Source organism: Rosa rugosa, chromosome 7 (genome assembly GCF_958449725.1).
Source record: "Rosa rugosa chromosome 7, drRosRugo1.1, whole genome shotgun sequence".
NCBI classification, from domain to species: Eukaryota; Viridiplantae; Streptophyta; class Magnoliopsida; order Rosales; family Rosaceae; genus Rosa; species Rosa rugosa.
The window spans coordinates 19,643,842-19,667,626 of NC_084826.1; the positions used below are offsets into that span (position 1 = coordinate 19,643,842).

General features: G+C 36.7%; 2 protein-coding genes across 2 annotated transcripts; both read left to right on the forward strand.

Annotated features, from left to right (window-relative positions):
* The first annotated feature begins 7,053 nt into the window (after positions 1–7,053).
* LOC133721060 (fra a 1-associated protein) lies at positions 7,054–9,337 on the forward strand. The gene is made up of 2 exons (XM_062147578.1): positions 7,054–7,330; positions 8,736–9,337. The coding sequence occupies exons 1-2, from the start codon at positions 7,137–7,139 to the stop codon at positions 9,112–9,114; spliced, it is 573 nt and encodes a 190-aa protein (XP_062003562.1). The 5' UTR covers positions 7,054–7,136; the 3' UTR covers positions 9,115–9,337.
* A 3,252-nt stretch (positions 9,338–12,589) lies between these two features.
* LOC133721179 (calcium-dependent protein kinase 1-like) lies at positions 12,590–16,729 on the forward strand. The gene is made up of 7 exons (XM_062147718.1): positions 12,590–14,270; positions 14,576–14,719; positions 14,847–14,999; positions 15,283–15,398; positions 15,529–15,696; positions 16,005–16,229; positions 16,319–16,729. Exons 1-7 carry the CDS (start codon positions 13,289–13,291, stop codon positions 16,442–16,444), a joined length of 1,914 nt encoding a protein of 637 aa, XP_062003702.1. The 5' UTR covers positions 12,590–13,288; the 3' UTR covers positions 16,445–16,729.
* The last annotated feature ends 7,056 nt before the right edge of the window (positions 16,730–23,785 follow it).

Genomic DNA, 23,785 nt, shown 5'->3' on the forward strand with positions numbered 1-23,785 from the left:
GCAGTGATTTGGTGAACAAATCTGCCACATTCTCCTCAGACCTTACTTGATTCACTTGAATCTTGAGGAGGACCTGTTGTTGCTGATTGTAGAAAAACTTTGGCGATACGTGTTTTGTATTATCACCCTTGATATATCATAGCTTCATCTGTTCGATGCAAGCTGCATTATCTTCATAAATGCAAGTAGGCTCTTCAGTGGTAGAACTCAAACCACTAGTCTCTCGAATATGTGTGATGATAGCTCTTAACCATACACACTCACGAACTGCCTCATGTAGAGCAATGATCTCTAAGTGGTTCGAGGAGGTAGCCACAAGGGTTTGCTTGGTTGATCTCCAAGATATCGCCGTGTTCCCAATGGTGAATACATAACCAGTTTGGGAATGACCTTTATGTGGGTCAGAGAGGTACCCAGTATCAGCAAAACCAACCAAAACGTCATTTGGCGTTTTAGTGTAGGGAGTGGCGCTTTCGCCATCAAAATTTCCTTTAGGGATTGCAGTTCCATCTGTGGTCCCTCTTGTCTCTCTGTAGGGAAAGAACAGTCCCAAGTCAATGGTTCCTTTTAGGTATCGAAGATGTTCTTGATACCATTCCAGTGACGCTGCGTTGGCGCTGAGCTAAATCTAGTTAACAAGTTCACTGAGAATGCAATGTCTGGTCGAGTACATTAGGCTAGGTACAATAATGCGCCTATTGCACTTAGATAGGGAATTTCAGCTCCCAACACCTCTTCGTCATCTTCCTTTGGACGAAATGGATCTTTCCTTGCATCCAAGCTTCGACCGATCATGGGAGTGCTAGCAGGATGCGCTTTGTCCATGTTATATCGCCTGACTTTTGGACATACGCAGACTGGTGGATTAGTATTCCACAAACTCGGTGTTCTAGTTCAAGGCCTAGATAGAATCGAGTTTTCCCAAGATCCTTCATCTCAAATTCGGATTTCAAGTAGCTCGCGGTTTCTCTTATTTCATCAAGAGTACCTATTATGTTCATATCATCGACATATACAGCTACAATTGCAAATCCGGAACTTGTTTTCTTTATGAATACGCAGGGGCATACTTCATCGTTCTTAGATCCATTCCCAATCAAGTAGTCACTTAGACGGGTATACCACATCCGCCCGGATTGTTTCATTCCGTAAAGTGAGCGTTTCAACTTAATTGCAAACGCACTCCGTGGTTTAGAGTCACTTGACTTGGGTAATGTAAGGCCATCAGGCACTTTCATATATATCTCTGAATCTAGATCCCCATAGAGATATGTAGTAACCACATCCATGAGCTACATTTCCAGTCCTTCGGAAATTACTAAGCTAACTAAGTAGCGGAACGTTATAACGTCCATTACGGGAGAGTATGTCTCCTCGTAGTCAATTCCAGGGCGTTGTGAGAAACCTTGCGCCACAAGACGAGCCTTGTACCTCAGGACTTCATTCTTCTCATTACGCTTTCTGACAAAGACCCATTTATGTCCTATAGGCTTTACACTTGGTTGGGGTTAGCACTACCGGACCAAATACCTGTCTCTTTGTCAGAGAATCTAATTCTGCCTGGATTGTTTCTTTCCATTTAGGCCAATCTGCTCTTTGTTGACATTTTGCAACAGAGCGTGGTTCGATATCATCGTGCTCTATGATTCCTTGAGCAACAGTATATATCATCAATGTGTATGGAAGATATTTCTATCAACTCATACGCACTCTCATAATCCTTTGAGATTTCTTTGTTCTCTGGAATCATTTTAAACATCGGAGCGTCCTCCAGTATTGATTCATGGACATAACTATAATCAGAGACAATCTCATGAGAGGGATTCTATACATTGATGATTGGTTTATGCCTTACTCGCCCTCTTCTTCCTTGGGTGAGTGTCAATCGAACCAAGTGGTCTCCCCCTCTTCCTTGGGGAGCCACGGCCTCAACCACACCTCCACTAAGTGTGGTTGCAGTGCCTCTATCTGCGGTACCGTGCCCCTTGTTGGGGACTTTTAACCTTGCAGGAACATTTGCAGCTGGTATATGTGATTTCGTCACTTTTGCGATATCAGTAAACGCATCAGGCATCGAATCTGCTACGTTCTGAAGATCAATTTTTCTTTTCACTTCACTTTCACTTTGTGAAGTGCGGGGATCAAAATGAGACAGAGTGGGGACAAACCACGACAATTCCTGTCGTTCCGTTGGAAAATCCTTTTTCCTATCTCCCCCTAACGACGGGAAGACTGTCTCATCAAAGTGACAATCCGCAAATCTAGCGGTAAAAAGATCGCTTGTCAAGGTTTCCAAATGGCGGATAATTGTTGGGGAGTCGTATCCAACATAAATATTTAATGGTCTCTGAGGACCCATTTTGGTGCGATGTGGGGGCGCAATAGGCACATATACTGCGTAACCAAATATGCGTAAGTGTGAAATGTCAGGCTCATATCCAGTTACCAACTGGTACGCAGAAAATGGTTGGCTAGCAGTGGGTCTGAAAAGAAATAAGTAAAGTTGCGTACAATATTGCATAACCCCAGGCAGATATAGGCAGGTTGGTGCGCATAACCAATGCCCTAGCCACCATCTGTAGCTTTTTGATGGTGGCTTCTGCGAGACCGTTTTGTGTATGCACATGGGGTACAGGATGCTCTACATCGATCCCAATAGACATGCATCAAATGCTTTTGATGTAAACTCTCCAGCGTTATCAATCCTTATAGACTTGATAGGGTGATCAGGGTGGTGAGCCCTTAAACGTATAATCTGTGCTAGGAGTTTTGCAGCATTTCTTGTGGACAATAAAACGACATGTGACCAGTGTGTCGAAGCATCCACCAGAACCATAAAGTACTTGAATGGTCCGCATTCTGGATGGATAGGTCCACATATATGTCCTTGTATCGTTTGTAAGAATGGAATGTTTTGTTTTGTATCTTTAGCATAGGAAGGTCTCGATCCTGTTTTTTTCTAAAGAGCAGGCTTTGCAAAATGAGTGATGTGCCTTTGAAATAGTCAATGAGGCATAATGGGAGGGAGGTAGTGCTTCTGGTGCTTCAGAAGGCAATGACTGCATTTGAGCAATACTAGAACCGACACCTTGCAGTGTGACGGATTTTTGTCCCATTTTATTTTTCACTCGAAAGAAGGGATGTCCATATGAGTTCGTTAAATTACGGATCATCATGTCATTACCGGGGTGCCCTAGATGGTCATGCCAAAGCCTATATGAGTCAGTGTCCCACATTTCATTGTTGGTGACAGCATAGGATTCAATAATCCGAATCGTAGTGAGGTACAGTCCGCTAGATTGACTCATAAGTTTCTCTAAAATGGGCTTCCTTCCACATTCATTAGAGGTAATATAAAAGTATTCAGTTCCATTCTCACAGTTTGTTTTTACATGATAACCGTTGGCACGAATATTTTTGAAACTTTAACAAGGTTCAATTAGCTCTTGGTGCATACAGAGCATATCTCATATTCTTTAGAGTATTTGTATTTAGGTAGAATGATAATCTTTTCATTCTAATAATTTTTTTCTCTAGATGTATTGCTTTACATCTTTATAGTGCAATTTTGAACCATGTAAATATGTGTAGTAAATAAATTTGAATAAATTCAGTGCTTCAGAATAAAATTTGAAATTTATTAATAAGCCAACGGTAATCAAATCAAGGTCTTTGTTCAGAAATCTAATTCATCAAACCATTCTTTAAGACCAAATAATAGTCTAATTAAAAATGAGGCATTATGCCTTCACATCTGTCTTTTGAAAATAAATAGATAAAGCAGGTCAGTCAAAATCTAGTGCATCCATTGACTGAGCAAGTTCCTTGTTGCCATTGAGGTCTGCAATTGTGAGGTTGACATCTGGGTCATGGCCTCCTTCTTCCATATAGTGAGTTTCTTATTCTTTAGACTCCCTATATCTCTTGTAAGTGGCTGCAACTATGTTGCTTGCTTGGTAGTTCTTGTACCAATGTCCAATGACTCCACACTTATAGCATGGTTCATTGCCAACTCTATCCTGTTTGACTGAAGGGTTCTTAAGTGCCTTTTGCACCTTGTTTCCATCACCTCCACGTCCCTTTCCACGTGGTGCATTGTTTCCACGTGGGTAGGGATTAGCACGTCCAAACCCCTTTGCATTGGAGTTCTTTCCACCTTTTATTTTTCCATAATTAGCATCGGGAATTTTCTTTGTCCCAGTGGGCCTAGCATTGTTGTTCAAGAGATCCTCATTTTGCCTCTCAGCCACTTGCAGTAGGCTGATCAACTTATTGAAGGTTGTGATTCTTTTGTTGTCATACTCCATCCTATACTTGTCCGCTAGCATAAACGCTGAAGTAGGAAAGGTGGAAAGAGTCTTGTAGATCATATCATCTTCTGTGATTTCCCTTCCACAGAAATTGAGACGTGCCTTTAAGCGCAACATGTCCTTGTTGAAGTCATTGACCCTTTTATAGTCAAGCAAGCGGATTCCATTCCACTGAACAGCCAGTCCTGGGAGCAAAGTGTCATGAATGTTCTCAAAACGTCCTTTAAGAGCATCCCACAGTTCTGCGGGGCGTGACATGCGATGTACACCAAGAAGGTCTTAGGCGTCAACTTGTTAAGTCAGTGGCTTTGATTTAGGGTTTGAGTTTTTACATTTTTTTTTTTTACTTTTTCTTTTTTAGTTTAGTTTGTTTACTTTTGGTAGCTTTGCTTTATACAGTCTGATCTGTGCATCGAGTTGTAATATGAGGAATATTCCAATTCCTCTAGTTTGATCGAGAGAGATCATTATATTAATGGAACCTGATTCTGTTCCCATAAAAAAAAATTATATGCAAGGATTTATTGTCTGCTGAATTTTTTATTTTACAGTTACGATTTTTCTATTTTAATTGCTTAAGTTTACTCATATGAGGTTGAAAGTTTACCAGTTTCGTTTGTTGCAACCCGATGCACTATTCGATGATGTATAAGTTAATCTTACAGGTCAGGGTAATTGCGGTTGAAGTCGAGATCTTGGTGTTGCAGCTGTAGGTGTATGAAGCTAATTTTGTTGTTTTGCTTTTGTTAGACTTCCGCTATGTAGTAAGCTCTGAGGGAACGTTTACTTATTAAATTGTTAACTCAATTTAATTTGTAAATTTTGTGTAATCTAATATATGAAACTAAAAAATGAGTTTATATTGACATTGAGAGTTCAGAACATTGTCGTATGCTTGATTTAAAGAAAAAAAAATTTCCAATTATTTTGTCTCGATATCTAAACCATCACACCTAGTGTATCTGTGATTCTTTATCTTGTTTGTCAATTGTGTTTGAAAATCGAGGCATGACACAAGCTACCAGAGGACAGTGTAATCAACTATTGATATTTGAATTATGGAGGAAATTGTAAAGAGAGAAGAACTTGCGTATGTCAGTCTTGCCACGTGTGTGGTACTGCTTACCAATAGGTGCACATGTAGGGGGTGTTTCGGGGGTATTTTGGGTACTTCATTTTAAGAAAATAGTAGTAATTTCATAATAGAATCAAAGTTTTATGAATTTTGATTGGGCAGCCGTACCAGCCCTGTGGCACGACTATAGTATATAAGACTTTGTCACAATCCAAATGCAGTTTTTACAATCGGAGTGCTCTAGTTTTGTAATCTCGCAATTTCATCTTACCCTTTTACTTTTGGGAAAATGTCAGTTTACCAAAATTTGAGCTGCACTAACCTCACTTACCTAAACATCTTATGAGATTCCCCATTTACCCAATAAATTACATATCTTTTGCGTTAATACCCAATATAAGTACTTTTTATTGGTTATTTGTTGGAATTTTGCCCCCTCTCTCTCTTTACCACTTAGAGAGAGAGATAAGTCATCGAAGACTTCGTTGCACTCCGGTGACTTTGGAAATCGGAGTCCCGCGACTGGTGATGGGAATCTGGTGATCGGAGATCGGAGTTCCGCGACCATCAGAGTCAGGCATCCAGTTTTATTGCTCCCTCAATAATACCCAATAAATTGTATTGCCCCTCAATAAAAATTATTGTGTTTTATGGGGTAATAAAAGTCTCCGGTGACCTCTTTGGAGACCTCCAGCAACCTCCTGACCGGTGACTAAAGTCCGGCATCCGGTTTTATTGCCCTCAAATTATACTAAATACACTTTTATTGCCCCACAATAAAACCTAATAAAATTGTATTGCCCCCCATAAAAATTTATTGTGTTTTATTAGGGGATAATAAAAATTTTCAGCGACCTCTCCGGTGACCTATAAGATCTCTGACGACCTCTTTGGGGACCTCCAGCGACCGATGATAGGAGTCCGACATCCGGTTTTGTTGGCCCCAATAATACCCGATAAACTTTTATTGCCCCTTAATAAATATTTTATTTGGGGTAATAAAAGTCTCCGGCGACCTCTCCGATGACCTATAAGATCTCCGACAAACTCCTTGAGAATCTTCGGTAATTGATGATTGGAGTCTGGCATTTGTTACCCCAATAATATTTAATAAACTTTTATTGCTCCCTAATAAAAATTATTATGTTTTATTGGGGGATAATAAAAGTGTTCAGCGACCTCTCCGTTGACCTATAAGATCTCCGACAATTACTTTGGGGACCTCCGGAAACCTCCAGCTGTGACCGGATGTCGGCTACAGGTGACTGAATTTCGGCTATCGGTGATAGGATTCGGGCGAAGTAATGACTTTTTAATTATTTGGAGGGTAAATTTATCTTTTTTACATTTAAATGGGGTAAATGGGCACACAAATATTTTAGTGGAATAATTTTGTTGAACTTAAATTTGGTTTTCTTTGCTAGGGTTCGTCTATTGGTGAAACCCTAGGTTTGGGTTGGTTAGCGGACCATGCGGTCACTTGATTACAATTTTTTTTTTTTTTTGGGTTAACACTAGATTACAATTTTTCATGTTTCTCTTCATTAGAGTTGGCGAGCCCAATATTCATCCTAAGCCAGCCCAGAAAGGGCCCAATTTTAGACCAACGGTACCTTCTTCTTGTGGACCAAGTAAATTCCCATTTCCCAGACCCAAACACCGAGTACTAAAATCGCAGAGGGTTCCCGAATATACAGAAGGCACAAACAGAGAACAGAGCCAAAATCAATTCAAGCGAACGAAACCAAGAAATGGGTTGGGTATGGAGGGACGACGACGGCGAGGTTAATCCATCTGCGGCTGACATCAGCCCCAGATCGGACGGCGGCCGATACTCCACGAGAAAGATGCTGAGGACGCAGTGCAAGACGGAGGAGGTGGAGCCTGGAAAGTTCATCAGAAAGTGCGAGAAGACCGAGGAGCTTCTCCGCGACTGCGTTGGCCGGTAACTTCATCTCTCTCTCTCTCTCTCTCCATTTTCCTTAATTCCATAGACAATTAGGAGCTGTCACCGCTTTTGTGCTTTAGGGTTTTGGCAAATTGCTTGAAATTGCCCAGCGAGAGTATTTTGATTTTGTAGAATTGGGTTCCGATTACACGAACTTGCTTGGACTACTTTATGATTCTGTGAGAGTTGATGGTTTAATTCTCAGCATTACTGATATTTGAAGTTGGGGTTTTTGTAAACAAACAAAGGAAAACTAAGATTTGAAAGTTATAATCTCTGAAAGGTATTGAATATGCTATCTTGGATTAGGCACTGAATTTATGGTGTAGACTTATTTGGGTTCGAATAGGCCAAAGCTTGATTAGTAAAGTTGATTGTTTGTAATGCTGTAGGACAGTTTAACCTTTTTTAGAAAAGACTGAAATTGTGTTGTTGGGACATATCTTCGGAGTTAAGATCAGGAAAGGGTTGGAAAACAAAATTCTGATAATACAGTTCTTAAAGTGAATCGAAAGACGTTGTTCTTTCATTTTGCAAGAAAACAAAATTGAAGACATGTAAGATGAATCTTGATGCCTTCAATATGCAAATTTTTAAGTGTGTTTCATGGACAGTCTTGTGAAGAAGACTAGTGTGATTTCTGGTCTTCCTTATTCAAATCGGATTACAACTCATAAGCCTGTTTTAGCTTCTGAGCACTGTTTCATGATGGCAATGATCAACCCAAACATTAAACATGAAATATGCTATTTGTGGGAAATCAAAAAAGAAAATATTGGTTCTGCTGTAATTTGGTCAAAACACTTTCCAAAGTGAATCAAGATTCTTTCTTTCATTCTTTTTGCAAGCAAACAAAATTGAAGAATTCTAAGATGAGTTTTATGTCCTCAATATGCAAATTGGTATGTTCAGATGATTTGCAGTTTAGTGAATAATGAATAGTATGTTATTTTTAGGTTTGCTCTCCCTTTAATGACAACTCCTAAGACTTCTTGTATGATTACTCCGCATAGAGTTAGTATGAGGCTTTTGATTATCCTAAATTAGATGAACATGCTCAAAGTACTTGTATGGTGATGTAAAATAGGTTGTTGGTGCCCTTATCAGAACCAATGTAACCAAAGTATCAATATGATTGAACATCAGTTCTGCAAGTTTTGATGCAATTCATTTCTGGATAACTGATTCTTGTGGTTTTAAATGGCTTATTTGTAGTTTAAAGGGCATCCTAAACCATTTTATGGCTGATTAATGGTAGGATGAGCTACCTTTGCAGCAAAAAGTGTTCGACTAAACATATCAATCTTTTTTGTCTCTCCTCCGTTGAGCATTGTTGGTTCTTATTGGCTTGTTTACTATAACATTATGTATATAATCTGTTCTGCACTTTACTTTTTATTAGGCCCGTTGAAGTGGTACAATCCAACAAAGAGTACACCGAAGATGATGTCACGGACCAGGTGCTGAAAGGGTCTGTGCCCTTTGGGTCATCAGACAATGGAGCATTTAACTTCCCTGGACTACAGAGTGATATTGATGAAATTGAACGCAACTTCTTAGGTGGGCTTAGCCGATTCTTTGAAGCTGCTGAGGATATGAAGAATGGATTCTTCAGTTCATTTGGCATTCCACACATCTTTGATGAGGGACCCTCTACTTCACTACCATCTCCGAGGAGAGAGATACCTATTGACAGCCATCGTCAGCAGGAAGCTTTTCCCAGAGCAAATGGCACAAAATCTGGGGAGGTTGATCTTTCTGGGTTGGCAAGAGATGTTTGAAAAAGTCCCCTCTAGATCACTTTGAAGTTGCCAGGTGGTTTGTTGAGAGAATGACTGTTCATTTCTGCTGTTCTCATCCTACCTTTCCTTTCTACTTAGTATAGGGTACAGTGGTTATAGGAGTGGACTTTCTATGAGTGCTTGACTACAAGCCCATTGCAGTAATATGTTCACACGTTTAACGGTTTAAGCAATTTCATGGTTTTGGTTTTAGCATGAATCATTTCATTGCCTTGATATGTGAATGTGGATATTCAAAGAGTACAGAAATACAGAATTGCTTGGTTTGAATGGACTGTAATTGATCAAAGGAATTATTAGTCCAGATAAATGAAAAGGCCCCTTCTCAATAGAGGATATAATTATGGGTAGTTTTATCTGAATTTCCGAAGTTGCTCAGTGGAGGATATAACTAGCACACACTATTCTTTTGTTAATATAATCTTATGCGACGTTTCGTTTCATCATTTTCTGAACTATACTACGAGCGGCCTTGACGATGGCAGCATAAGATCGATTCGATCCATGGGCCAAATTCTGTTTGAGAGACATAACTCTTCCTTTCGGGAAGGGATTGGGAAAATCCTATTTTTTGAATCGAAAGTGTCAAACTTGATTAATAATTCGAGCAAGCAATACAAAAGTGATTCACCTCTAAAGGGTTATCAGAAAGAGCCTATTCTCAGGGTACAAAAACCCATTCTATAGAATAAGCTCTCAGTACCCCAAAATAAGAGTTTGAATTAGGGCTACCATTTGGTTTGGTAATTATCGAACTGACCAAATACCAACCGATATTTTAAGTTTGGTAAACCGACCTTTTTATAGTCGAAACAGATAAAACTGAAATCGAATATTACCGGAAAGGTTGATTTGGTTTTGGTAAATATCAAATCTATCGATTATCTAAATATTAGCTACTATACTATAGTTTTCACTACACATACATGTATATTAAGAAATATAAACATAATTATTTTCATAATAGTATTAACATTATTACTCATACTCGATTAATAGTATATTTATTTTAAGTAACATGGTAAAAGATCATTAAATGACTAGTTTAATTAAAAATGACTAAAACTTGATGTCATATGTACATAAGGAGAGCTATAATCAGATAAGCAGATGAATACAACGTTTTCGACAACTTATCAAATTAAATAATCTAGTATGGTTCATTCTAATTATATTATTAAAAAAAAAAAAAACTTATTGTAAAGTTAGTGATACCAAAAATTGAAATACCGAATTTGATAGATATGATTAAATACCAAAATTTTGGTTGGTAAATGGTATCTCCATTTTGAAACCGTGAGCTTTGGTTTTGAAGTTGTTAAGACATATAACCGATTCGAACCGACAGAGTGACAGCTTTAGTTTAAATGGTATTAGTCCTCCGTCACTCCAAAATAAAAAAGATAATCTCGTAATTCTTAGTGTTTAGGTGTGTCATTTTATTTTTCATTGTAGTCAAACTTTTTTTTTCTTTCTTTTTTTTTCTTTTTTTAAAAGAGGATCAAAAGATTTCACTCCTACCCCCATGGTGACTCGAACCCATGACTTCGTCCCTAAAATTGTAGTCAAACTTAAACATGTGTTTAAGAGATAACTAACCATATACTCATAAGGGGTATACATATTCTCAAGACTTTCGAGCCGTATGCGTGGTGGTTCGGGTTAGATCCCATGAGCGAACAAAAAATAGATCTGTATTGGATATCACTTGAATTACCTCATCTATCCTCAGGTTTCCCTGTTTGGACAGGAGGAGTACTCCATGGTAATATGCCTCAGATGATCCACATCTAAAGATCAGGCTCGAATGAGCACTCTAAATCTAAAATTTTGCTATGTTCGAATTCTCACGAGTTACGAATTGGTGTATATGACATTTCCCTAAATTTTCACAAAGATTAAAAGTGACCAAGTAAAAAAAATTGAGGTTTAAAGTTGATCCTCATGTGATCCTAGCCCCTAATTTTTTATATCATGCCTTTCTTGCATTGGAACATCACATGTTTCTTGTACATTGACCGAATTTTCAAAGTATCTTGAAGAATCCGTCCGGAGTTAGTGGAGCACCTCAAAGTCTTGCTGGAAATTTTGGTCAGCATTCTCTATATATTATCACGAAGTTTCCAAAACAAGCACCCACCAATCGAATGCAGTTAATGCTACACAACTACAATGCCATTGTTGACCAAACAAAGCAGCCAGCCAAGCCAACCCCGTGGAGAGTCTGCAAGTTTCTACGACCTTAATTATCTCCACTGTAATCCGTGTTAGTATCATCATAATCTTGATTAGCTGTGACTGCTACATTTCACCAACATATCCAATGTAATGTGTGCTCGCCATGTCGACCATAACCTAGGAACTTACAAGGAAACTTCTAAAGGTCCTAAATCCACGATGAACAATAAATTAAAGAGTAAGCAAATGCTTATAAGAGATATTCCATCTCTTACAACATATAATAGGATCCGGGACTAGTCTAAAGGGTATCTATAGAAAAATTTCCAAAAAAAAAAATGAAAAAAGGATTAGGAGCCATGCATTACTCTACAAATGGAGAAGTTGCATTCTAAGATGTTGTCAACTCTTGCTTTGTACGAACATGTAGTAGTCTTTCTTTCATTTTGAGTTTTGTTAATGTTTTACGAAACGAGAATTTAATGAGATAACTTTCACCAACTCAGTTTTGTAAATTGAAAAAATTTAGTGAAAAATAAAAGAAAAAGCTCGAATGGCATGGTTGCATAACCAGGCCTAGTGCTAGGTATAATAAGGCCTATTTGGGATTGTTTTCCGGAGTCCTATAAGTGCTTTTGAATTAATAGAATAATTTAATTATAATTAAAAAAAAGTGGCTTGGATAATTGGATCAATTTCGGAAGCACTTAACAACATTTGAAAGTGTGAGACAGTATTTTAGGAGCGGTCATAGACTTTTGAAAAACAATCTCAAACAGACCCATAATCTTCGCCATATATACAATCAGAAACAATATTTTGTTAGGAAAAAAATCAAGATAATTACGTAACTTATTCTTTAATCAAGGCCCAATTACCTAATGCACCATAAATGTTATCTTCCCTCAAAATGCACCATAAATGTCTCCATTTCCTTAATTTACATTTTTAAGATAAAGATGGTAATTGGTTAGAATATATAAATGTTGTTCAAAGTCTTTTTACAACCGAAAAGGAAAGTTCAAACCCGGCTCCGGCCGGCCACAGTTGTATTAGAACAGTGCCGGTCAAAACACAACAGTCTAAAATCCTCCAAACCACAGAATCCCAGCCGTTCGTTCCTGCACCTAATTGACATAAATATTTCATCCAATGGTCCAACCAATAAAACAAGGAGACAAATACCATAGTAATAAACAAAACAAAAAAGTCGCATAGGTCTATTCTGTTTTCATTAAAAAAAAAAAAAAAAAAAGCATTTATATGTTTGACGCGTTTGAAGAATTCCAACAGAAAAACCTAACCCTCTCTCTCTCTGTTTCATTTTCTCTTTTCTCTGTTCATCCCTTCTTCATTTGTGTGCGGAATGCTGGTGATTTTATGATACTTTTGGAACAATTAAGGTATAGAAACCGAAAACCCTAGTCTCAAATCCTCAAAAACCACACTCATTCGTCGTTTTTTCTTTTCTCCCTGTTCCTTAGGTCCTACGCTTCCTCATATATATTCTGATATTTTAAGGTTGACGTGGAATTCGTCAATATCACTTTGGCCCCTCTATAATTGGGTTTTTGTTGAAGTTTCTGTTTAGGGTGCAATAGTCTTCTGGGGGGGGAATAGCATTGGGAGGTTTGAATGGTTTTTGAGGAATTTCTGTGCCTTGGGAATGTGTTTTTCTAACTTGTAAGAGACTTTAGAAAATTGGGTCTTGTGGGTTGGTTTGGTTGGGTTGAGTCTTGTGTTTAATTCTCTTCGTCCTGGGTTTATGATTATTTGTTTGAAATCTATATAAAAGGTCAATGGTGAGTAATTGGGATTGAGTTGGCATAATTTGGAGGGATAATGCTCCATTTTTGGCCCTTTCATTTTAATATCCCTTACCTTTTTGGGAGAAAATTAAGAAATGAGATTTGGGCTTTTATATGATCATATGTGTGATCTTTAGCTGCTTGATGAGATTAGAGATCAATATCAGATGGGAAACAACTGTGTTGGAAATTCCAAGGACGGGCTTTTCCATTCGGTCTCAAATTCACTCTGGTGGACTCGATCAACCGGGGGTTTGGTTACTTCTACAACTAGAGAAATTAAAAGTAGTGATGCACCACCATCATTGAACAATCAGTCAGAAACTAATCCTCATGATGTTCAAAGCAATCCCCCGGAAGCAATCAAGATGATTACGGAGGGCTCTAAACCAGTGCAGCCCCCTATTCAACAGACGAAGGTTCATCCCGAAAAGCAAAAGGAAGAGGAGACTAAACCAGCAGCACAAGCAGCAATTCCGAAGGGAGAGACTAAACCTCAACAACCGGTAAATCATAGGGATCAAGAGACCAGACCAGCGCAACCCATAACACAAAATGGAGGGACTAATCAGCCAGCAGTGCCTGCGAGACCGAAGAAGCCCCATAATGTCAAGAGGGTATCGAGTGCAGGGCTTCAGACAGAGTCTGTCTTGCAAACCAAGACAGGTCATTTGAAGGAGTACTACAATTTGGGCCAGAAGCTTGGACATGGACAATTTGGGACAACTTTCCTTTGTGTGGAGAAAGCAACCGGAAAGGAATACGCATGCAAATCCATTGCCAAAAGGAAATTGTTGGCAACAGAAGATGTGGAGGATGTGAGGAGGGAGATTCAAATAATGCATCACTTGGCAGGGAATCCCAATGTCATATCGATTAAGGCGGCTTATGAGGATGCTGTTGCAGTTCATGTTGTTATGGAATTATGTGCAGGGGGTGAGCTGTTTGATAGGATTATCAAGAGGGGGCATTACTCTGAAAGAAAGGCAGCTCGGCTAGCAAGGACTATAGTTGGAGTTATAGAAGCTTGCCATTCTTTGGGTGTTATGCATCGCGATCTTAAACCCGAGAACTTTCTTTTTGTTGATGAGGAGGAGGATTCAGCACTCAAAGCTATAGATTTTGGGCTGTCAATATTTTTCAAGCCAGGTTTGTCTTCACAATTGTCCTCCTTTTTTTCCCTTCATAGTATTATGATTTTACTGGTAGTAGCATTTTGACAATCTGATGATCACTACATACTACAATGTATAACATTAATTTCTTCTACTTTCTGTAAACATATATGTAGTTATGTTATTATTGATCAACCCTTATGTTACATTGTGGACTGTTGTTTTGCATGCTTCCCTCTGCTTCTTGATCAACCATACAAGAATATAAGAATTTGGTGCTACATACAAATTTCCCGTGTCTTAGGACTCTTGTCTAACATTGACAACTTAATTTGGCAGGTGAAACTTTCAATGATGTGGTTGGAAGCCCATATTATGTTGCACCTGAAGTTCTGCGCAAGCGGTATGGTCCAGAAGCAGATGTTTGGAGTGTTGGTGTTATCATTTACATTCTCTTGAGTGGGGTGCCTCCATTCTGGGGTGGTAAGAGATTTAAGATGTCTAGTACTGTATGATATATTGTTTTTTTCCCGTCTCAAGTCTAAGTATTTTCAAAAGCACTCGTCAATTTTTCTCTTTTCCTAATTGTTTTTTTACCATATCAAAACAGAAACTGAGCAAGAGATTTTTGAAGAGGTTTTGCATGGTGATCTTGACTTCTCAACAGATCCCTGGCCTAATATTTCAGAAAGTGCGAAAGATTTAGTCAAGAAGATGCTTGTCAGAAACCCCAAAAAGCGGCTAACTGCTCATCAAGTTCTATGTAAGTTCATATATTTCTATTCACTCAGAATTATTAAGAAACACAAGGACAATACCCTTTTCAAGGGTAGCCTTTTGAGATATGAACTCATTTATATTTCAGTCTTACATTTTGAGTTATGAAAGAGTATGATCATTTGGCAGTTTTGGTGTTGAATGTAAAATGAATTCCAATCTCATTCCTCAAAACCATCATTATATTGGTTCAAATGAATTTAAACGTTGAGTCTCATCTGTTAGAGGATGCCATCAGCAATTGAAGCTGGTAATGTTTGTTCCGACAGGTCACCCTTGGGTTCAGGTTGATGGAGTGGCTCCAGACAAGCCTCTTGATTCTGCAGTCTTAAGTCGCTTGAAGCAGTTCTCTGCAATGAACAAAATTAAGAAAATGGCTCTTAGAGTAAGTCTTTGCAGTTGTATCTTATTTTGAAGTTCAGAAATTTTAGTGACTGTTAGCTTTAAATAGTTTTCAATACCAAAGTTCCTTCGAAGGTCACAAATGGTCCTCTAATTTACGTTATTGCCTGCAGGTCATTGCTGAAAACCTCTCTGAAGAAGAAATTGCCGGTTTAAAAGAAATGTTCAAGATGATAGATACTGACAATAGTGGTCAAATTAGTTTCGAAGAACTGAAAGATGGACTGAAAAGATTTGGAGCTACTCTAAATGAGTCTGAAATATACGACCTGATGCAAGCTGTAAGTAATTTTATCATAGTATTATTCTTCTAAATTCAATGATGCTACATTGCTACACGTATATTTACCTGCTTAATTGGTTAAAAAAAATGTTGAATTCTGGATATTCCCATCATCATACTTGCTAGGCATAAGGATTGCGACTATCAACGTTCTTACTTTTTGAAATTCCATTGGCCAATTATCGTATTTGAAGTTTCGTTTTATGATTTTATCCATCACATACTTGTCCAAGCATAGGGAAAGAAAGTAATCGTGCTGTTTGACGATTATTCTAAATTTCTAATGCTACCTGTTGTGAAATGCAGGCTGATGTTGACAACAGTGGCACAATTGATTATGGGGAGTTCATAGCAGCAACATTGCATTTAAACAAAGTAGAGAGGGAAGATCATTTGTTTGCAGCTTTCTCATATTTTGACAAAGATGGCAGTGGCTATATAACTCAAGATGAACTTCAACAAGCGTGTGAGGAGTTTGGCATTCAGGATGTCCACTTGGAAGAGTTGATCCGAGAAGTCGATCAGGACAATGTAAGTACACATATTTCAAATTCATTCCAGTGATATTAGCTAATGTTCTTGTCTCTGATATTAAGCATCATTACTGTTTTATCTTTCAGGATGGTCGAATAGATTACAATGAGTTCGTTGCCATGATGCAGAAAGGCAATCCAGAGTTTGATAAGAAGGGTATTCAAACCAGTGCTCTTGGCATTGGATTTAGGGAGGCACTATCTGTTTGTTAATATTGGTAGTGACTAGTGAGGCAATTTTCTTTGGGTCAATTTTTCTTCGATCTTCCTGAATTGTATGCAACTTTTCAAGGTTTCACATATAATCAGGTCTTCCGTAAATAACTAATAGATGCTCTGCTTCTCTACCGCTCCACATTTGAGTTTAATCAATTAGTTTTGGTTTGTTAATTTGTATCTGAACAGATTCGACAATAGACTACCTCCTCATGTAATATAGGAAAAAAAAAAAATTATTGTACATAGAGATGTTTGATCTCATTTCTAGTTCTTTTGCCATATTCGTTTCCCAATGACATTTGTAGGTCCCGCACTCTCGCAAGAACAAGGTAATATTGCCCCCTCCTATTTGTTTAGTACTTTAACTAGTTATATGCTTTATTTGATCTAATATTATTTCGAGCTGTTTTTCATTCAAACTTATATAATTAGTTTTTTTTTTTGTTCTAAGATTATCATTAATTAAGTCAATCAAATCGAAGATCTTTCAGTATTATACGGCTTAACCACTAAAAATCATATTTAATTCTTAGTCCAGGTAAAATGAAGAATATAAAAATATAAAAATAAAATCCTCTTGGCGGATGTTAGAAATTTGTGGTACTAAAACGACAAAAGAAATTTAAAAGGAAAAAGAAGTTGTATGGTCATGTTTATCTTATTTTCTCTTCAATATCGTTGATTGAGATCTCAATATCATGCACACTCCTAACTCATCATTCCCTCATCACGCACTCACAATCGAATATCTTTGAAACAATCATTTGTCTTTATGCCATATGCATAAAAATAAAAATAATTGAAGATTATTCAGTGTAGTTTTTTTTTTTTTTTTTCCAAGACAAAAGATCAAACGTTCTAACTTTTAAGCTATATGATCAAAAAGAAAAATAAAAGGGACCGTCTATTGTCATTTAGGGTACAACACTTTCATTGTTTTGTCTAATAACACGACGTTTGTATTGATATCCCACAATCTCGTTTTCATGTTTCATACTTTCATATAACTGATCTTGTCCTAGCTACAGTGGGAAAGGCAAATTAAAGTCTGTCTTTGTATAGGTTATCTGGACCATATATATTGTTGTAATAGTGTTGGGTCTGTTTTTCAATGACTGATCTGTCTTTGGATGGATCTGGATAGAGACAATTGTATCAAAAAGATCCACACTATTTGATTAGAGGAAAAACTTTTCTTGAGAATCGGATTAAAGAACATTATTGAGTGATGGTGTTATGATGATCCCATCCTATCACGGGTTTTCTCTTTTTTTTTTCTTTTTTTTTTTTTATGACTATCAGTGGGGTTTGTTTCGTAAGATAAGAACTTAGAAGGCAAAGTGGGGCATTAATTCAAGTTAATCATGCGTTTGAGTTGATCACATGTTAATCTTCTCTTCTTCAGAAAGATCCAAGTGCTTACTTACATAAACTATTCATTTATATTAAAAAGAAGTATATAAGGTAGTTAAGTTTATCCGTACGTTTTACGGTCTTAATTATGTGGAATAAAAACATTAATGAAGAGATTGTAGAATTCCGAATCATATCACGTAATCATTCATGAGCATGACCTAAGTGGCCGGCCATTAATCCAGTTTCACTTATACATGAGTGGATGAATTCAAAGACTTGTTAAGATAAATATTAAATAAAAGATGAGGAGTAGGGGAAGACTAATGAAGGTGCTTACCCTAGCCTTAAGGTGCTTAGGATACCTCACATAATGTATGATATTGGGAAAACGATGCTTGGCATTGTTGGGACATAGACAATGGTGTAGTTGCCACTGGGACAATAACTAGTTTGTCTACGCTAATCGACAACTATTGAAGAAAAACTGCAGTTTGAAAATCAAACAACTCATGAGCTTCACATGATGGAGCAACCCAATTATGTACTCATTTTGGCCTAAATGGCCTCCATCCACTTGTTTTAAACAAGTTTTGGTTTTATATATATGAGTTTTTCTATTAGAACCTCTAAATTTACTCACTTAACCTCTTATCAAATTTTAAAATACTAAATTTACTCACTAAACTACCTCAAATAACCTCACTCACTCATATAATTTGCAAACAAATTATTATCTTTAAAATAAAAAAAAATTAGTCATTTCAATGATTTAATCACTCTATAAATCTTAACTAAATATACATTTTTTTAATCAAACTTGAGTTTCAAAAATTAATGTCTAATCAATAAGAAAATGCCATGAACTATTATGTTTTTTTTTTTAATTTATTTTATTTTAGCTGTGCAAAAAAAAAAATGAAGAAATCATTTGTTTTTATTCTCAAAAAAAAAAAAATCATTCGTTTTTTAATGTTTATTTTTTTCTGTATTTTTTGTACCACATGATTAATTATTTAATTTTTTTTTTTTTTTTTTTTTTGCAAATATAATGATTTAGGTCATAAATCATAAGAGGATTTATTTTGTTTTCCCTCACCAAATTTTTAATTCTTATTAAATATATATGAATGCTTTAATGAGTACTAGACTCCAAACACACCCTATGGGTGTGGATAATTACCTGGGAAGTTATTCCACAGAATGTGGAGAAAATTACTGCACATATTTTGTTTTTTATTTTTGATTTTTTTTTGTTAAATTTCTTTTGTTTTTCTTTTATTTGTGAATTGACCATTTTGTCTTTCTCAAATATTTCAGTTCAAATATTTTTTAATATTTAAGGGATATTTTGATAAAAATTTTCTGTTTTGGCTGACAAACTCTCTTCTCTTAATAATAGTATAGATGTAGTGAAATTGAAAAATGAAAATAAATAAGGAAAATAATAAGGAATACAATCTAATATTATTGAATTGGAAAGTCTACATAAAATAAATATAATATTTTTTTGGTATAATTATTGTCCTTAATAGTCATTTTATAATAGGTTATATATGTCATTTAATAATTCATAATAGAGTGAGGTCAAGTGAGCAGATTTGGAGGTCCCAATAGAAACTCTCATAATATGGTTCGCTTTGAGTTTGATTTGAAAGGAATTAGTTGGCATCACCGTAAACTCTAAAAACTGTTTAAAATTTGGTAGTGATTATATATAAAAGAAAGTATAATAATATTTCAATTGAGGATGCACCTCAACTGGTATAGCATTGTGATATACTATTATAAAAATAAGCGTTTGGATTTAATTTTTTTTCCCCTAAATGATAGTTGATTTTGTCAACTCATTTGATATTACCAATAAAGACACAAAAGAGGAAAAAAGAAAAAGGTCTCTTCTTACCTCCATAAACAATACCTAGTCTTTACTGTGGAGAAAATTTTCTCCTCCAACATAAACCCTAAGGAATACATCAAAATCTATGAAAAAATGTGACAAGAAAGTATAGAAACCTACCCAAGATGAGTCGGCCAATAGAGGAAGATGGTTCCAAGAATGAGGAAGATGAGTTTAATATTGGACCACTTTCTGTTCTGATGATGAGTGTCAAAAATAACACCCAGGTCCTCATCAATTGTCGTAATAACATGAAGCTTTTTGGCTATGTGAAGATGGTCCTTGAGAATATTAATGAGATGTGGACCGACGTCCCAAAAACTAGGGCAAGAAGTGCAACCGGTTAAGAGCAAGTTCATCCATTTGGTCACTGGGTCAGACATTATTCACTGATTTTTTATGTTTATTTCCACCCTCTGGATCAGTTCCAGGTCAGTTTGTAGGTCACGAAACTGACCTAAAAAGTGACCCATAGTGATCCAGATCAGTTTGGAAACTGTGTCAGTGACTCAGATAGTTGGAAATAAACATAAAAAAGTAGTGAATAATAACTGACCTAGTAACACAACGGGTGAACTTGCTCTAACAAAGATAGATTCATCAGCAGGATGTTCCTCCATGGTGATTCTCAAGTCCACCCGTTGAGCTTGACCGGTCAAGCTCAACGGGTGGACTTGCTCTTACGAATCCTAAGTAAGATGCTCTACAACATTTGGAATTCCAAGAATTTGTAGAAATGGTTTTTGACTTTTGTGTGAATGGTAGATTGTAAATCCCCTAAAAGTTTCACAGAAGCAACTGCACCTTCATCCAATATAGTTTGGAAAAAAATGCAGTACTAATCACTTATCTAGACTTTTGATTCCCTTCGTAGCACGTAGTATGAATGTCAAACATCATAGTTCAATTTAGGACCTAGCTAGACTTGGTGCTAGTCTTGTTAGACTTAATTATCCAATGGAATATGTGTATCAATGTTTTAGACTTTAGAATCAGAAAGTTGGCATCACATAATGTGATGCTGTATTTAGAATTTATGTCTCTTAAGAAAAAGTTTTTATTGAACGAGGGACATTGTGGGAAAATTATGGAGGTGTAGATATTATATTGGTTATTTTTTTTTTTTTTGAAAGGATATATTGGTTATTTGTAAAAGTAAGTTGGAGGTCTATTAAATGAGGATGTCTAAATGCTAATTTTGGAAGTATGAATAGAAGCTCCTTTATAAAAAAAAATTATAGAAAATGACATAACATCACTAGACAAACATTTAAAAACACAAATAACTGATCTTATATTAGATTCATATATACATATCAGAACACAAAGCTCAAAAAGGAAATGGAGCAGGCCTAATCCCTAATCTTTCATGTGCAATTACGAATTAAAACAATTTTTGTTAAAATTATAGCTCTGCCACTAAGGTAGACTAACGGCAAAACAGGGGTCTTCGTCGGTAATCCAAAAAACTTTAGGATCATCAACACTCGAATCTTTATTCACAGCGAAGAAATCAAAGATATTACATAGCCATGCATCGATCTTCTCATCTCGATCTCCATTCCTAGTAGCAAAATGCTTCATCCTCGAATCCATCTTCAAGCAGTAGCAAAAGGTTAAAATCATACCTTCTCCATCTCCGGCCAGTAGCTTGATGCACGTTGATATCTTTATCACTAATACATATCGTCTCGATATACAAGGAATAGCAGAATTTGCAATCGATCTCAAATCCAACTTTAACCACTAGCAAAAGTTTGTCATTTATTTTTCATCTCAAAGTATTAGCAAAGCTAACCTTCATCTCACTCCATCTTGAAGCAGTAGCAACTAACTTCAATATTGTCTCAATCTTCAAGTAGTATCAAAACTTTGTCATTTATTCTCCATCCTAAAGCAGTAGTAGAGTTAACATTTATCTCATCTCCATCTTAAAGCGATAACAGCCAACTTTCAATATTGTCTTGATTTTCAAGTAGAAGCAAAATTGAACCAGTGCCACCAATTTTCATAAGGTAATTTTTCATGCATGTATGCTATTGTTATTTTACTGTAACGAAAGCAGAATATGTGTGCTATTTATGATGTGTACTACTGCTTGCGTGTGATTCATTGTTAGTGTACAGTTGATTGACATATTAGAAAAGACAATATCCAAGCATGCACCACCATGTCTAGGACAGGGTCATCACTCATCAGAAGGAGAGCCACCACCGAACTCCACCAACAACGCCTTCAATGGGAGGAAATTGACACTATACCCCGAGATAGACTTATTTAACACCAACAAAACACAAAATCGGTCTGCGCCATCATGAAACTTCCTTCCGGTAAGAGTGAAGGGTAGAGACCCGACTCCGCTAGGGTTGAAAAGCTATTCAATGTATACTTGTATAACAAGAAAACAATTCTTAGCCTTTGTTGTGGAGTAATGAAATTTTTCCTATTTTCTTTTGTTCGAAAGAAATCCTAGGTTTGGAATCTCATCTACTTTTTTGAGGAAACTCTCTTTACATTATTGAATTGTTTGGCCTAAAATTAAAATCCTTGTGTTCATATATATAGGAGAAATTTGTGTTTAAAGAAAAGAAAGAATTTTTGTTGGGCCATGAGGGCCATGAATGGAGGTGCCAAATCAGAGTGAAAGACGACACTCGAGAAGCCAGCCTAGACGTTGAAGGCAACTCACCACCCGCAAAATCCCAACCCCAGAAACCCAAAACAATTCAAACGTCGCCGAAACGTGGTGCATGATTGAGGCCCCAATCGACGGCTGACAGTGGCTGGTGAAACTGGAAGCCGCCGTAGGATCTTCGCAATCTTCTTCCCACGCACGTTGTCTGAGCTCACGCGCGGTAGGTGGACGTGGTGGGGTGTCCAGGTTGGCCTAACGTGAGACCAATCATGTTGCTCGGTCGTTCCACGTCAGCAAATCAAAACCTCCTCCCGGAATTTACGTTCTTGTGCCGTCCGGCCTGCTTTTCAATCATTCGTTCGTTGTTAAATGACCATTTTGCCCTTGCAGTTCATTCTGTTGGTTTGTTTTGTCATGACCATAATGCCCTGTTATTAACTTATTTTTAATGGCAGTACTGTACATCTAATCAGTGAATTTTTAACATAGTGAATGATAATTATCAGATTTGCTCACCTAAGAGACAGTTATAAGAGACTGTGAGGAACAGATGCATCTCAACCACATGTATTAAATATAAAAGCATAAATTATAACACCTTAAAACTGTGCATTTATTTTCAGCTGTCAAGTGAATCTGTCCCTTAAAAACTGTCCCTTAGGTGAGCATACCTTTGATAATTATATTGTCAAAATTTATTTATTTTCTCATTATTCTCCACCGTTAGATTTAGATTCAACGAAAATCGAGCATGACTGAGAAGAGAATTCATTTAAGTGTGAACATGACTATTGTTCATGATTAGTATTGAAACTCAACTATCATTGATTTTGATCATCAAATTTCATTAAATTTTATTATTTTGATGTGTAATGGTGTACATTAATCGTTCTTTATTTTCCTTACAATAATAGAACCTTCAAATTGATTAATCCATAAAAAAGTATTTAATTAATTTTTCTATGTCTGATATTGATCCTTACATCTTCATCTGATTATCTATCACAACCACTAAATGAAGGAGACTGACAATGAAATAAGAAAATCCTTAATTATCTTTCGAACCCCTAATAAAATATTTGAGTGAAACCTCGATTAGTTATACTCATTGTTAATAAGGATAATCAACATAACTAATTAAGCAATAAATATATTGTTGAATGGTAACACATGATTAAAGTGATGACCAAAATTGCAGTCTTAGAAGTAACACTTCCCTACCCAAATGTACCTTTAGTTCTCATAACTTCAGTGCTAACCAAGGAAAGTTGTCCTTCTCTGGAGTCAATTGGAACTACACTCCCCCTATATTCTTCCCTCGAGGGGCTTTTTAAATTTAGAAGTTGATAGTAAAAGGCTAGATTGTCATGGATCATTAGATCCTTGATAGTTATTATGATCATGCTAGCTACTACATTAAGGAAGTTCAGATTAGTGTAAAAAAGGT

Bases quoted from the DNA above. Each gene is read 5' to 3' on its own strand.
- LOC133721179 (XM_062147718.1), top strand. From the start codon at position 13,289: ATGGGAAACAACTGTGTTGGAAATTCCAAGGACGGGCTTTTCCATTCG. The intron at 15,000-15,282 runs GTAAGTTCATAT...TTGTTCCGACAG, and splicing joins AACTGCTCATCAAGTTCTAT to GTCACCCTTGGGTTCAGGTT. The intron at 16,230-16,318 runs GTAAGTACACAT...TTTATCTTTCAG, and splicing joins GAGAAGTCGATCAGGACAAT to GATGGTCGAATAGATTACAA.
- LOC133721060 (XM_062147578.1), top strand. From the start codon at position 7,137: ATGGGTTGGGTATGGAGGGACGACGACGGCGAGGTTAATCCATCTGCG. The intron at 7,331-8,735 runs GTAACTTCATCT...ACTTTTTATTAG, and splicing joins CTCCGCGACTGCGTTGGCCG to GCCCGTTGAAGTGGTACAAT.